At 54.0% G+C, this 16,424-nt stretch overlaps 1 protein-coding gene across 1 annotated transcript in view; it reads left to right on the top strand.

Annotated features, from left to right (window-relative positions):
• Positions 1 to 16,424, top strand: part of NTN1 (netrin 1) — a 104,701-nt gene that overhangs the window by 68,402 nt on the left and 19,875 nt on the right. The window contains exons 3-4 of the mRNA XM_075519191.1: positions 3,452 to 3,601; positions 6,841 to 6,894. Coding sequence (XP_075375306.1) covers positions 3,452 to 3,601; positions 6,841 to 6,894 — 204 coding nt within the window. The remainder of the gene's footprint in view (positions 1 to 3,451; positions 3,602 to 6,840; positions 6,895 to 16,424) is intronic.

Below are 16,424 nucleotides of genomic sequence, written 5' to 3' on the forward strand. Positions count from 1 at the left end.
CTCTGCTCTGCTCAGTGCAGAGGACTGCTGATATTACGCATCGCGGCGGGTGACGGACAAACACTTGCACCCGGGGAAGTCCGGGCACGACAACATGTTTTGTGAATCAAAAGGCGCCTGTCGGAAAGGCAGTGAGGATGCCAAAGGGGTGTTTGCACCAATCGCACCCGCTTTGCGACTCTAGGGCAGTCTTTCCTCAATTTGGGGTTACAACCCAAAGGAATGTGAACTGTACTGGAAAAATCAGCATTAACCACCAGCAGCCCAGCTACTCCATGGCTGGGGAAGGAGAAGAGCCTGTAATTGCTGGCTGCAAGTGTTTGCACTGGCCAGGGAACTGCAAATTGCCTTTAATTGCTCCTAATTGCTGGCACTGGTTCAGTTCCTCCGGGACAGGGACGGCAAATGTACATCTGCAGACGCTGCTTAGACTACCTCCTGCCTCCCCGCACCAGGAGCATTGAGTTGCTGCTGATTCGGAGAGTTTTCTGGAAGATAGAAAAGTCAAATTGGGGGCAGGTGTTCAAGGAGCGGGAGTGCTGCGGCCCAAGGCAGTTGTCCCAGACTCGCAGGGTCCCGTGCTGCAACCAAGAGTTGGGGACCGGTGGCAGAAAGCACATCCCTACACCCAGAGAGGATTTACCCCATGGCGCGTCAGAGGGAGCTACCAGCAATCAGCCAGGCGTTTCTCACGGTGAGGTCCTGGACCACGGGCTAGTGATTCCCAGCTCCTCCGCCATTTGTCTACTCTGTAACCTTGGGCACATCACGCGTGCCCATAGGGACATGGCTAACACCCGTGCTGCAGAGCGCTCGCAGGAGGCTGGCTCGGGGACAGAGTAGACAACCTCAGACAGATACGGCTGTAAAAATAACCACGGCAGCTTTGGACAAGCTGTGCCGAGGCATTACCTCATGAAGGAAGGAAGCAGCAGCATCGCTATTTATTTATGTGGTGTCCAAAAGAGCGCTCTGTGCTCTGCAGCCCGTCCTCCAAGATTCTGTAAATTTTACTCATCACGAAGGCTTTTTTTCCTCTTTTTTTTTTTTTTCCCCTCTCTCATCCAAGCGGTCCCACTGAAATCAGTGTAATCCGTTCACATGGGGGAGGATTACTCACAGGATGGGGGTTTGCAGGCGATGCCTGAAACCAGCACGCGCAGCCCCAGAGGGGACGCCTGAAACATGAGGCATGTTCCTCCCCATCCTCCTGCCCTTTGCCTCTTCTTGTGTAACCCTTCCCTGATTTGCTTATTTTTGTATTAACTCCTGCCTCTCTACTCTTCTTTAACTCTTTTCTGTCCTGTTCCTTCTTCAGGCTCTTGCTTGATGTATTCCTAGTTCCTCTCCCCCAGCAATATTGAAGCCATCCCTTGGGGCTGCAGCATGCAGGTTTTCCCACCTAAACGTCGCTCTGCTTTCTGCACTCATCACCAACCACACTGATTTAATGTTAAAACTTTTCCAGTCAAAACTGGGTTTGGTAGAAAAGCAAGTTTTCTGCTACGGGCAGGTTTGCAAGTGGCTGGTTCCCAGAGGCAGCTCAAGGCAGAGCGGGAGAGTAGGACTTTTAATCAAGAACCCCAAATCAGAAGTGCTAGAGGAGAAAAGAAGCAAAAGCTTCGTTGGTTTTGGGGTTTTTTTTCCCCTCCCATGTGAAAAATCATCAGGTTTTGGCAAGGCTCGATCTCTTCCCGTCCAGCACTGGTGGAGCTGGGGGATGGCAGCAGTTTGCTCATGCTCTGGGGTGGGCTGCGAGGGGACGGGATGCCCCATGAAGGGAGAAGGGGACATCCAAACCCTGCTGGGAGGGGAAGCAGCCTGGGAGCTTCTGCCCAGTAAAGGTCAAACTGGGGGCTGCTGGTGCAGAGAGCAGGAGCAGGATGGTGCTGGGGCAGGTTGGAGGGAAACTCCAGCCAAACACCAAAACTTGGACACCCAACACAAATGAACATGGGATGTGATCTGCCGTCCCCAAACGAGGCAGATTTAGGGTGTCTCAGAGCCAGGGGGGTGCAAGACAAACCATGAAGCATTGTAGGGTCCAGCACAAACCCTCATGGGAGTGATATGCTCAATTTGGGGGATTTGGGAGTGTTTGAAAGCCAAGCCCAGCCGCTGGAGCCCATGGAGACACTCGCACAGGTCCTGACCCACAGACCAGCCCCCTCCAGGTTTTGGGCAGCGGAGCAGGTTTTCCCCCAAACCCTCTTTCTGGCAGGCAGCTCCCCTGAGGGGCAGAAGGAGAGCAGGATCAGTGCTCCCCAGGGAGGGTTTTGGCTTGCTCCTTCCCGAGGATGCTGCACAAGAAAAGGAAAGCTCTCCTGCCTTTCCCTGCCACTGCTCAGCAGGGGCAGACCGCAGTCTGGCACGGCGCTTGCAGCTCTTAGAAATGAGGGCTGTTAACAAATGTGCGAGGCCATAATCCTTTTGGAGCAGTGATGATAACAAGCCCCGATGCCTTTTTTTTTTTTTTTGGCTTTTTTTTTTTTTTTTTTTTTTTAACAAACAGCTGCGCCGGTAAGTCCCACTGTGGGAAATGAGATGGTGAATGATTTCAAGTGCAGTATTTACATCCCCTGCCAAACCCTTCACATCTGCCCAGCTCTGCTGTCAAGCCTCCATCCATCTGGCCGGGAACAGCAGGTCCTCCAGCCCGCCTGCATCCCACAAGGGCATTTCCTTCCTGCGCCCTCAGTGCCAGCTGCCGGGGATGCTGCTCAGCAGGGAAGGGCTCGAGCAAAAGCACTGAAAGGAGGTTTGGCTTTTTTTTTTTTGTAGTGCACGTGAAATGAATTCCCAACATCTCCAAAAGCAATCGCTTCCTGCCTCAGATCTCAGGTGCTGAAGGGGCGATGAAATGCTCCTTGATTTTGTACCTCTTCCTTACAGCCCCACCACTGCTCCAGGGAGCCCAAGGGAGTTTGAAGCTGACCGGGGTGGGGGCAGCGGGCGCTGTGGCTCCCAGAGTCCTCCGGCAGTGCCCACTTGCCTGCTCCCCTCATCTTCAACTCCTGCAAACTCTTGATGACAGCACCCATGGGATGAGGCAGTTGCAGTGTCCGTGGGTGGGTAACCTTGAGCGGGGACACCCCACGCTGCCTCCCTGGATCTGTAGAGCACTCATTGCCCCGGGCAAGACGTTCTGGCTGCAGTTCCATCTCCGCAGCAGGACTGGCTGTGGCCGGGCCATCCCCTCTCCAGTGCTATCCCCTCTGTACCCAAGCAACGCGCACCCCCTCTGCCAAATGCCACCTCTGTTTCAGGTCAGTGCGGCCGCTGGCTGGATGGGACGTTTGCCGGAGGGCCAGCGCCAGCTGCAGAGAAGGTGGAGCCGTGCCGCGAGAGCTGCCGGCATCCCGCGGCACTCACCCCGCTCCCCGCCGACGCCGCAACGCTGCCTGATCCGCTCTCCTCTCCCCTGACCCTCTTGTTGTGTGTTCCCCCACAGAGTGCGATTGCCATCCCGTGGGCGCTGCCGGCCAAACCTGTAACCAAACCACGGGCCAATGTCCCTGTAAAGACGGTGTCACCGGCATCACGTGCAATCGATGCGCCAAAGGCTACCAGCAAAGCCGGTCTCCCATTGCCCCCTGCATAAGTAGGTGGATCGCTCTTTCGATGTCTGTAGATTAGAGATATTAACCTTTATAAACCCGCAGGAGCCACTGCCCAGGCTGGATGGCTACTAACCCCACCGCATAATGTGCCGACGGGCAGTGCTCAGGGGATGGAGCTGCCTGGGTACCCCTGCTAGCCGCACTGCCCACAGTAGGGCATATAGTCCAAAATTCACCCGTAGCTTCCAAGTAGCTCATCTGCCTTGTTGGGTGGGTTGTGTGAGTGCAGCTACAGCCCAATTTGCCGGTAATTTGATCTTGCTTCACAGCGCAAAAGTGCCCTGAGAGCACATTTGCTTTGGGGTACCACATCAGGTCTGGATGCTAAGGCAGATCACTACAAACAGGTTTTTCCTCTCCAAAATCAGGCTGTGTGCTGCACTGGCACAGAGCTCAAGTCAGAGGAGCTGCTGGTTTGAACGAGTTGCCATCACAGTAACACAGCCAATAGCACCTGGGTTGCTAAAGGTATCTTACACTCACACAACCCACCCAGAAACATGGGCTGTTTTACCATCTGCTTCCTTGGGTTTGCTTTTAATTTGCCTTCCCAAGGCTGCTCTCATCCTCTGCTCTTCAAACAACAGCAGCAAGCACCAGGTACAGCTCCCAGAGTCTCTCCGTTGGAGCGTTTGCTCTGCAAACCTCCACATCCCCACTCAGTCCCTGTTGAGTGCTCACTGCCCGGGCAAGGTGTGCTTTACCCCAGTGCTTCTCTCTGCTGCCTGTTGGTTTTGCTGTTGTTGGATCATTCAGTAGCTTATGCACCTTGCGAGAGACGTTTCCACCTGCCCTAATGAAACGAAGCATCAAAATAAAATTACGGTGCCTGGGACGGGCTGGGAAGGAGGGGCTGCTCCCCTTGAGGCTGACTCCCTGCTGCTAAAAGGGGAAAAAAGGCACAATGGGAAGAGAAAAGTGAAGTTTGAAAGAATCAAGTCTTTGTTGGGAACCCACAGTCTGCTCCCGCACTGTCCCCTTGCAGCATCTGCCTCTCAGGATGGCCATTTCCAAATTATGGGGCAGATACCCTTTCTCCACCTTCTCCTGCTGAAGAAAACATACATTCCAGGGTGGTTTTTGGTCACTTGAGATTCATTCTTCCCCGTGTCGCAATGGGACGGCAAGAGCTCAAACCAGATGCTTGTTTCCCCAAGATGCTACAGTCATGACTCCGGTATGCTTTGCAGCAAGTATGCGCAAAGGTTTATCATTAATCATTCCCCAGGGCCATGGTAAATCAGAGGGTAAATTGTTCCTTGCATCACCTCCCTTGGGATTCATTGCACTAAATAAAGACAGACACAGAATTTCAACACGATCCAACCAGGCGTTCGGAGCCGGGCTGTGCTCACGCCAGCTGCCGAATCGGCATGCTCAAGGCTGCCCGCTGGCGTGAGCCTGGCAGGGCTGCCCTGCCCTGGCCCTGCAACCCAGCCACTATCCCAGCACTCGTGAGAGCCCCTTACTTGTGTGGTACTGCAAAACGTCCTTTCCAAGGGGCCAAAAATTTTAGTCAAAACATTTTTCAAGCAACGCTCTGTTCTGGCTACCAAGCCACTGTGCAGTTGTTGAGAGGTTGAGCTGCACGTACAATGCTAAAGCAGTTAAAATGAGGATATGAGCAACTCACAATTCTCTCATCCTAAAAAAACCCAAACCAGCACATTTTCCTCCTTGAAAAATGTCAGTCAGCATATCCTACATGGGGGGGGGGGTGTGTATTTCACACATATTTCATACATGCGTAGTGGAGGGCACTTGTTCTCCATCCCTACCTGCACTGCTCTTCCACCTGGCACTGGGAGGGCACAGGTACACTGCACCTAGCAAGGGTCTGTCCATATTATCTGCAAGAGCACAGTTACTCTCTGATTTACCACCGCTTAAGTCCCAAAGACTTATAGCCATGCAAAAATCACCCCGTGGGGAATAAACAAGACACCAGTGGGGTCTGTCTGGATAGCAGCCCATGCAGGCAGGCACGAGCACCCATCCAGCCACCAGCTTCGGGACGGCTGTGCTGGCTGTTCATGTACCGCCTGATTATGCACCATGTGTTTCACATGGGCTTGTGCCTGTGTTTAATTGCGTGAGGGTGAACAACTCAGAAAGTCATCTAATGCTAATCGGGCTGCACCCCGATGAGCTGCTGTCACTGCAATGCAGACAGACCGAAGCAAACCCTGCCTCTGTGGCCAGGCAGGCTCCCGAGAGCAAAAGCAGAAGGAGGCAGATGCCAAACCCCAGCTGGTGCCTAAATTCCACTTTCAAAATGGACTGGTAGGGTGTTCCCCTGCCAGGATTCCCAGGGATGCACAGAAATCGCAGCACTGTGCCCTAAATGCGCAAAAGATGTCAGTCATAAGAGCTGCGTATGTGCACTGGGGAAAAGAGATCGCCTTGCCAAAGATGGGACCATATAATATGCTCCAGCTGCAGTCCATCCTTTTTAACATCAACAAACACAGTCAGACTTGGGCATGAAGATCCAGAACATTATGTGGTTTCAGCTATGCAAAGCCGGCCCCAAATCAAAACCAGGGACCATTGCATTGGCACCAGATATATTTGTGTTTCTTTTGAATGTGTGAGATAACACTTGCATCCCAGCAGACAGATGCAATACTTTACCCGCATCCTATCTCACGTGAGAGGAGTGGTGGCACTGCCTCAGACATGGATGGAAACAGCAACTGGAAGGGACAGCCCAGGGACAGGGAGAGGCAGCAACACTCCCATTGCCTGCTGGGGCTGGGCACCGCGCAGCGGGCAGCCACACCGCCCTGCCTGGCTTAGGCACCCTCTGAGCCCTGCAAGGGCATCCCTCACCCTGGGTACAAACTGGGACCTAGCAATTGCAGCGGGCTGCGGCTGGCCACCATAGCAATTGCTGGCTGTGGTACCGTATCAGCTACCTGACTGGCTGTATCTTCATTTATTTTTAGCCACAAGCCAAAATTTTTGGTTTAAAAAATCCTTTCCCACACCCTTTTGGGAGGCTCAGCTCCCCAGAGGGTGCGGTCCTGGTGTGCTGGTTGCTGGGGCTCTTGCAAGGCTCCTTGCTGGAGGACATGGTTGGGAAACTCCCTTTGCTGGTAGACATGGTTGGGAAGGGCAAACATGGTGTGTGCAGGGGCCAGGCTCTTTGGGGTCTGGAATAACGCCTCCTTCTTTTATCTCCTCTCCTTTCCTGCCTGCTTCTCGCTGTCCTGCACAGAGATCCCCGCCGCTCCCCCCACCACCGCTGCCAGCAGCACAGAGGAACCTGCAGGTACGTTGTCTCTTCTTTTAAAGCATCTTGATGGTAAATGTCTTTTGAGCAATCATCTGCCTGACATGAAATTGCATTAAATTAATACATAAATTCTGTTGTTTGCACTGGGACAAGTGGTTTCCTTTTATGCCCAAAATGTCCGAGTGTTTGGAACAAGCATGCAGCATCCCGAGAACTGGGTGTTTCTAGGAGCACGTGGGAGTGTAGGGAAGATGCAGAAAGATTTTCCCAGAGGTGGCTAAATCTATAAGCACACAGGGGTTACCCAAAGTGGGACCAATGCTTGATGGAAAAGAGGTAAGGACTCAAGACCACTACTGGTTGACTATTAAAGCTGACTGGTTACCTACCCAAGTAGAAGAGCCCTAAGAGGGTAAGAGAACAGTCCAGCTGAGTTTTTCTGGTGGAGGAGGACTAGAGAACCAAAACTCCCCCAAAAGAGAACAAAACCCCTAAGCGTTGCTTACTGCTGCATATGAGCATTTCCTTTTTTTTTTTTTTTTTGCCTAGATCCGTGTATTTCTGGTGCTGAGCAATCTTAGGTGCTGATGTACCTGTGTACGTTAACAGCAATGTGTCTCACACCCGGCTTTGCGGGTCCTGGGGGTGGGACACGGCTGTGGCTGGGGACATTTGTGCTCAGATGTGTCTCAAGGCCAGTGACTGTAAGAGCAGGGGGAAGTATCTTAGCTCAGAGTGGGAGGCCCTGCAGCAGCAGGTCCTGCAGTAAAAGGTCCTGCAGTAGTGGCTGCAGCCTGGGGACAGCGGTGCAGCCGCAATGGACTTGGATCACCACCTTTGTGCAAGCTGCAATACAGAGGATCGTCCTGAGAAAGCTTTGGCACATCACGCTGCATGTATCCTCCCGTTTCCCCTCACCTTGTCCGGGCGCCAAATACAACCCGTGCAATGCCGACCCGGGGCTCAACGCCTCTCTTTGTACACCCCATCTCCGCCACGACTGCACCGACGCCCCACCATCCTCCCCTCCTGATTTACACCCCCAGAGGGATCGACACCTGCCCCCACCATGTCACCAAGGGACTTTCCTGTCCCCAGCTCCCTCGGGGTCAGACGGGTCTGAGCAGGGGATGACAGCAGGAGCCGGAGGGCCCCGGGAAACGGTGACTTATTCTGTCCTGCTGCCTGCAGATTCCCGGGGTATTTGAACAGCGCCGTGGTTGTGAAGGACACGGGGTGTAAAGGCTGTTTACTTTCGTCTCACCAGTGTAGGAGGGTTCATAAATTAAGGATTTTTGTACTAAAAGTGATGGGCGTCACCTTGAATTGAACTCTGAGCCAAGGCTCGCCCCGTGGCAGGGCTTTTCACACAGGCTGTGGGTGTTGCTGTATGCTCAGGAGCTCTTCCCAAGATGGGAAACCCAGGGAGCAAAGGAGCAAGGTCTCCAGTCCCCTGTGTCACGGGAAGGTGAAGCCCAGGGTTTTCTGTAGGACTGATTTAAAGGACAAGTTTTGCCGCCTGTAAACACAGCAACAGCAACTCTGTGTTTCACTGTCTTGTCTTAGGCTGGTACGAGCAAGAAATATCTTGCAGCGTCGGGTTTGTGCCTATTGCTTTGTGTGTGCTTCTTAAAGTGTCTCCACTGACCTGCAGGGCTGAGAGGAGCATGAAGACACACCAAAAACCTGCCCCAGCCAGCATGCTTTTAGCTCAGGTTCTGGTGATCAGCCCTTTTGCTGCCTTGCCTTATTAATTAGGTGCCGCCATGAGATGTGAAGTTTGGTGAGTCCATCACAATGAAGTATTGAGCTATTTTAGGAATAGAGACTATCCTACCTATCCTGAAGCCAAGCAGGGGCAGGTCTTCTCTTCCTTACAACACTGTTTCCTGACAATACCAGCTTCTGTTACCCACTCCCATCAAGAGAAATCTTCTTCCCCAACTCCTCAGGAGCTTAATTACATGCCATAGTGCATCTCACTGTCTTCTTTCAGCCACAGAGAGCTCCTCCCCAAAGCTCCCCTTAAACCTCCCATCTTGTCCTGGCTGCAAGAGGACTCAGTGCGGGGATGTCCCCACCTTGGCCAAGCCCCTGGGACTGGCAGGCACACCCCAGGTCTTCTCATGAGCATCGTGAGAGCCGGCAGCTCCTGCAGCCCCTGCCACTCTTTCCTTTATCCCAACACTACAGTTCGGTGCAATGTTGTAGGTGTCTCCCAGCAATGCCAGCTAAATGTGCTGGATGCATTGGGTAGAGCGGGCTTCCCTCTCCCCATCTCGTTCTGTGGGAGATAAATTTATGTCTGCAACTCCCTGTTTCACCCCTTGCTATAAAGGAAGCCCAGGGTCTAGCCGAGACTTTTAGATGTTTAAATGAGGACTGTTTTTTCCCATCCACAAGGACTGTGCTGCTGATACGTGCAAGATTTATAGGCAGATAGAGCATATCCGCTAGTAGTTTAAGGATCAGCGGGACCTCCAGAAAACGTGCCCGCTGCTCTGCTGAGTGTGCACTGCAGGAGAGGCTCAATCCCAACCGGTCCCCTCTGCGGCAGAAGGTGGATGGCAGCAGAACAGGATCTGAAGGGTTTACCTGGGTCCTGCTGGGGCAAGCTGTGCTCCACAGTGTCATCATGTCAAATTGAGCGTCTTCACCTGCCACATCTTTGGGGATGGGGCCTTTGGCACTTGGCATCACCATTTACGAACTGAACACGTCGAGCGGGGAGCCGAGCACCACTTGGCCCTTGCAGCCCTGCAGGGGAGTGCTTTCATTCTCCATCAGGTGATAATAAACCCCAGCATTGCTTAAATACAAAAGCTCAACAGATGAAATACCAGATTTCTCACAGGCTCCTGCTATTTAGCAGGGACTTGCAGACTAAATGTTCTGTCTCATCGCCTGGGAACACTGAGATTTTATACTCCACACCAGGATCCATCTGTTCCTCCCCTCATAGCTTCCCAAACCTGCTCTGTTCCCAGCCTGTGGCAGGGATGGCAGAGCAGACCTCTTGTACCACGATGCCACCAGGTTTATCACAGGCTCTGCCAACGAACGTGGAGGTTTCGCAGCCAGGGAGATGCAGAGGTGGCTTCTCACAGCCCTTTCTGCAAGGAGCTTGGTTCCTGAGATGAAGCCCTGCATGGAGCTACAGTGTCTCCGTACTGGGGTCTCATCGCACCATCGCTGCCCCTGGGAGAAGCAGCAGCCCCTGCACTTACATTGGGCACCTCCCACCCAGAACCTCATTCTGTGTGGATGAGCTTCGTAGGGTGCTGTGGGCTGGTGTAACAGAGAACCCGGGGGTCTGGGGATTCCTGTCCTTTCCATCCAGCCCCGGCACCAGACAGGCTGTCTGTCCCTGCCAGGGACTCTGCTTGGTGGGAGCCTTCCCATGGGGACACACATCCCACCCTGCATCTGCCTGCCCTGGCATGCTCTACTGACCCACCGAGGGTCATCAGGGGTGTGGGGGAGATGCTGGCTTTCCCAAGTCACCCTTGGGTGTCTGTGGTCCTTGGTGGAGTCTCCTTTCCTTGGGCTCCTTCCTGCCAGGGGCCAGGACACTTCCCACCCAGAGCAGCAGCCCCAGCCCTTTCCTGAAGGCAGGACCTGGCTCATGCCATTCCCTCCCCTGCTTGAGGTCAGGTTGCAGAGCATGGGGTGCATTTCTGAGTGAGTAAATGATTGCTTTGCCTCATCATCATGGTTGGAAGCATCCCTCAGATCAGCTTTCCACACAGGTTGCCCTGCTAAGCCACCTACCAGCCTTGGAGCTGGTGGGAAGAGGTGACACTTGAGCAGTGTCCCTCAGCTGGAACTGGCCAGAGATCCCTCAATGCTGTTTTGCTGCTGTTAGGAGCCTGTTTATCTGGGCCCGTCCCTGTTCATCAGTCCATAAGGGCCTTTCTGAGGACATTCCCTATTATTCACAGACTTTTCCCTGCCAGTCCCCATGTCCTCTCGCATCTTCCCAGAGCGTGACCACAAGAGGGATTGGATGCAGGCGAGGGCTTGGAGGAAGCTGCATTTATCCACATCCATCAGGCAACATCCCGGCTGAAAGGAAAGTGCCGCTGAAGTCCCAGCCCTGCTGCCCCCACGATTAACGGGTGGGGAGCGGTTTGGGGGTGACACATCTCCCACCTATGTGCTCCATGCAAATACCAACACAGCCAGGGAAACAGCTCCTTTCCCTGAATTCCCTGCACTGTCCTGGGCTAATGCCAACTGGGGCAGCTGCATTCGGCCATCCCAAATTCCACGTGCCACCTCGATTGGCCACAGCCTTCATCAGTGCCTGCCCTGAGCTGATGTGCTGTGGCAGTGTGACCCGCAGCAGTCCCGGGCTGCGAGTCACGGCCACCAGCTCAGCACCAGGCACTGTGCCACGTGGGCTGGGGCTGGTGCTGGGCTATTTGCCTCCATGGCCCCTCGGCTGGACAGCAAGCAGGGCCAGGGTGAGCAAGGCAAAAGCATAGAGCCTGTAGTGATAGGACCCTTGAGCAGAACAAGGGGGTGCACAGCTTATTTTAGGCACCAAACGTGGCCACTTTGGTGAAGAGCAGGTCCCTGTGCAGCCAGTGGGGAGAGCCAGGTGCTCCCTGCCACCCGTGCATCTGCCTAGGGCAGTGCCCACAGGGATGGCTGTGGGGATCAGAGGCATGTCGGTCAGGACGTGCCCCTCACCTTTGACCAAGGCTTTGGGTAGGCATCTGAAACACCTTCCAGCCTTGCTACACAGGGACCATCTCTCCCTGGTGCTGCTGGCAGGGATGCAGCCTCCAGCCCTGAGCCCTCGCAGATCAGGGAAGCAAATGGCTCCATCGGGGAAGGAGCAAGGTCCATAACTCTGCATCCTTGCCCTGGAGAGAAGGGTTATTTAGGGATCTGCCCAAGCCCAACTGGGTTTGCATAAAGTCTGTAACTGAGAACATCTCAGCAGGGTTAGAGACCTCTGTTCAGCAAAGGGACCCCTCTCTGGAGGCTGGGAGAGGGTTATCCACGGACTGGGAGCGAGCCGGGCGTCCTAACAGCCTGTGAGCCATGAGAAATGACTCGGCAGCGTCTCTTGGACCCCCATGTCACTGGAGGGCCGGATCTCCCTGCTCCTGCCCAGAGGGGCGACCCGGGACCAATCCATCTCACCAGGAGCCGCTCGCACCGCCTCCCCGTGAAAGCCCAGTCGAGGCCGAGCCAAGCTGAGCAATCTGATGGGCCCGGCATCCGATCATAATTCATCTTGCAGTGATTTTTATTGGACTTTTTAAGCACCGTTTTGTCCAGGGAGCTTGAACCCTCCATATTTCATTCCTTCCACTCAGCGGGGAGCATCAGGCGGTCCCAGGTTTTGGCATCACTCATCTGCCACCACCACCCTGAAGCATCCTGCTGAAATTCGTGGTGTTTTCTTGGCAAATCCTTAAATCGGTGTGTCTGCGTGCCAAAGCTCCCATGGTATGGGAGCAAAAGAGTTCTAGAGATGGAGAAAGAAATTAGTGGGAGACTTTGGGTTCAGCAAGTTCTGGGAGAGATGCTGCTTTATTTCCTTTGCTCATAGCTATGCAGGACAGAAAGCACCTTCCTCGCCGAGAGCCAAGTTAGCATCACCACCGCTCTGAGTCAACGAGGGGTAAATTTCAAAAGAGCATGGGCCAAAGCTGGCCTTGGTACAAGGAGTGGAACAATGTCAACTTTGGCGTGGGGGGTCCTGCCTGGCTCCGCTTAGCTCTCAGAGGTCTGAATCAATTTGGGGAAAGAGTCCAAAACTGAATTGTTTAGATGAAATGCATTCATGCTTTCCCATGCCGGAAGATTGGAGGATGAGGAGCGGGTGCTTCTCATTTTCATGGCCAGGCAAGGAAAGCTCTTGCTACCACCCCGTCCTTTTCTGGTCCCGTTCAGAGATGCAGAAGGGGCCACAGTGAAAGGGCAAAAAAAAATAACAGTGGGGGGGAAAGGTTTACAAAGCTGCCAGTCAGTTGTTGTCTTATCTGAATCGAATCCAGATTGGCTTGGAAATGATTACCTTAGGTGGATGATTTCAGCTAGTGGGCTTAAATAAAACCAGGTGATTGGATTGATGCAACTTTGCATGGTTTTCCCCTGGAAATCGGCCTCCGCAGTTTCAAAACCAGATCTGGACTTTCCAAAACTCGTTTGGGCTCAAGGTGTTGCCTGGGCCCTTTTGTTCCTGGCTGGTGAGGAAAAGAATGGTTGTACATGCAAAAAAGGGACCCCCCCCGCCCCCTTAGCGATCTCTGGGGCTCCCTCGATGTGCACGGACCTGAAGCAGCTTGGCTGCAGGTTGCAGCTTTCCCAGAGCATGCAGGGAACCAGCGCAGAGGTGGATACACGCCGTGGTATGCGACGATGATTAATACCTTCCAGAAGCAGCTTGGAGAAGGGAGATGGGCAGTCAGGTCTCTGCTCTGGAACAATCTGGAATAGTTTCAAGGAAAAACAAAAAAAAACTCAAAAAAAAAGCCCCAATCCCATGGGCTGTCTGAGACTTTCAAGACTGTTCCTGCTTCTGTGTCTCACTTGGAAAAAACACACGCAAAGGTTATGGCTTCAGTCCGGGAAAATAGAAACTTCATAGGAAATAGTAGAAAACATTCACTTGAAAACATTTGTTCCCCAGGGGGAGAGCTCTCTATCAGCCTCGCGCGGCCGGGTGGTCCCTGGTGCTGTCGTGGTGCAGAGCCCCCACCACCGTGCCACGCATCGTTGGGAGTGCTTGGGACAAGCCACCGCTCCCATGCCACCCACTCCTTCCCTGTGCACCGTGTGTGTACCTGCACACGCATGCCCCACGCAAACCTCCCCCTGCAACCTCCGTGGTGCTCCCTGGCCTCTCCGCCACCCTACATTCATGTCCCAGCTTCGGGAACCCCCCTGATTTCTTCTCATCCCATCCCATGGCAGAGCTGTGCATCCCTTCCAGGCGGCAGCTGGCTTTTCACTACTTACAGACTTGGGCTTTGGGGTGAAATTTCCGAATTTTAGCCAAGAAGCCTCCACCAAGAGCCAGGAATGGGGAAAATTGGCCTCTCTGATGAGCTGGTGCTCCTGTCTCAGCATCACTTGCTGGTAGTCAGAGTAGTCCTGCCCTACAAAAGGGTTAGTCTTCTTTTGTCTGAAGGTTGAAGGCTTTAATTTTTGCCTGCCCATGCCTAGATGAAATGGGGCGATGCAAGGCCACCCTTGGTGAGTCCCCTGCTCCCAGGTACACACCATCACCCCTGGGGCAATCATGGGGGTGTGCAGCAGGAATGGGACTCGTCCATCCCACAGCAGAAGGGCAATATGCAGATTTCAGGTGGGTCACAGCACCCCAGCAAAACCTCACCAGGTGCCATTCAAAGCTGAATTAAATCACTTGCTCCCGCCGTGGCTATAGGGGCTGTGCTTGAATTTCATGGTTTGGGCAGCTGGGAGCCACCTCCTTATTTCCAGCCCCCTGGCCAGCCTGTACCTGTGCATCCCTGTGGGAACGTGGTCTTTTTGGCTCCACATCTCCACTCCCAAGCAGAGGCTGTGGACCACTGTCACCCCTGCTCATGGTCACATAAACACTGTGATCATCCCTGCAGCAGCAGCTTCAAGGGAAAAGTGACATTAGGAAAGGATTAAATGTACCGTAGCTCCTTTTAATGAGCTGCAGCAGCTGGAAACAAGGAGTCAACGCCATGTGAGCCGCCAGCTGCCTCCACAACATCTGCGAGGGGTGCGAGGCTTGCTTGGAAAATGACAGCGTGGGGATGGGCTGCTGGCATTGCGTAGCTCTTCTGATCGGGACAGGACACGGGGCCAAACCGCTGCTCCCTGGCCCCTTCCCGAATGCTTATCTAAACCACTGGACCAGCTCCAGCCCCAGGTGAAGTCAGTGGCAAATCTCTCCCTGGTGTTGTACGCACAGGGGCAAATGCAATGGGTGCCATCGGCTTGGCCAGAGAAGACCTGGCTCATCATGCTGTGCTTGCACATGGGCACGTGAACGTGGCTCTTGGGTAGTCTCTCGGAGGGCTGGAGGAAGCAAGTCCCACACCACGCTGAAGTTCACGTCCTCCCTTCTTCCCAGAGCACTGAGCAAGCAGAGAGGGAAGGGACAGCTCTGCAGCCGGGTTGCACCACAGTCGTCGTGTTTGGATGGTGGCACCTGCCCATGGCGTCTTGCTGATGTAGACTCAGAGGCTGTGTCAGAGGGGCCGGGGAGATGTCCCTTGAAACTCCATCTCCCCCTGCCTCCCATGGCCCTGGCCCCCCATGGGGTGATGGTTGGGTTGGAGTCTCCCCCTGTGCCGTGGTTTTGTCTGAGGTGCCTGCAAACCAACCCTGCCAATGTGCGTTGAACATTGCAACCCTCCCAAATCTCAGACGGGCAGCCCCAAGCACAGTCACCTCAGCAGGTCCAGGTCTCTGCTCGGCTAGGCTGGCTGGCTGGCTACAAGCCTTTGGCTGCTGGGCACAGCACAGCCAACCAACCTCCTCCAGCCTCCTGCCAGCCCCCGGAGTGGCCGGCCTGGCCGGGTGCTCTGGTCCCCAGGGCGCTGCACTGCCACAAGCACCCTGCCCGGAGGAGGGAGGGATGCTCTCCACTGAGCGGAGGGAGCACAGGCTCCTGCAGGAGGCTGATTCTTGGGCAGATCTCCTTTATCAGAGGCAAACTGAAAAAAATACACCAAAAAACCCAGCTTATGTAGCACCTTGCAAATTTAACGCGAAAGGGACTATCGAAAGACATAAGAGAGAGTTTAGCTTTTGCCAGCCAATATGTATTGAAAGGGAAAAGCCTGCGGAGGTGTCTGATTTCAAACTAGATTTGTCTCATGACCAACAAAGGAAATCACAAAGTCTTAATGTGCAGAATTGCAAGCAGAGTACCAGCTAGCCTTAGGTTTTTTTTCAGATTTGAAGTAGCGACATGTCTTGGTCATCACCCAGCACTGACATTCAATGAAAAGGAGTGTGTGCATGTGTGTGCACACTCGTGTTAGTGCTCGCACATCTGGAGGGGATCAGCAGCACAATGGACTGGCCAGAGCTGGGCTCAGGGCTCCTCAGCGCTCACCTCCTGCCCGAAGGGCTCCCAGCTGGCGGCCGGTCTGGGGAGGAGCTGCAAGGCTGCAGGCACAGCCCGTGCCTGCTCTGTTTTGGTGAGGATGCTCCCAGAGCCGGGGATGGGGCATGGCCAGGGGGGACTTTGCACTGAGAGAAAAATCACAGCTCTTCACTCCGAGGAAGCGCTAACAGTGAGCGCGAGCTCTGCGGAGAGCCAGGAGCATCCCACAGGCTGGGAATGAAGGTCTGCACAGCTGCCTGTGGTACAATCAGGAGGCGAAATTCTCATTTCAGTCACTCTGGTGTAAATCTGGGCTCAGTCTGGGGGTCTCCAGCTTTGTACCCATCCAAATGAGTAATTAATTCAGCCCTGCATGGGTATTCTCTCACTTGTCTCAGGCTGTAAGCAAGGTGATGGATTGACTGCGTGATTGATTGACTGATTGATTGGCTGCAGCATCCAGCTCCCTCCTGAAAAGAGGTTTCTCATGGTGATC

This window comes from Mycteria americana, chromosome 16 (assembly GCF_035582795.1).
Source record: "Mycteria americana isolate JAX WOST 10 ecotype Jacksonville Zoo and Gardens chromosome 16, USCA_MyAme_1.0, whole genome shotgun sequence".
Taxonomy (NCBI): domain Eukaryota; kingdom Metazoa; phylum Chordata; class Aves; order Ciconiiformes; family Ciconiidae; genus Mycteria; species Mycteria americana.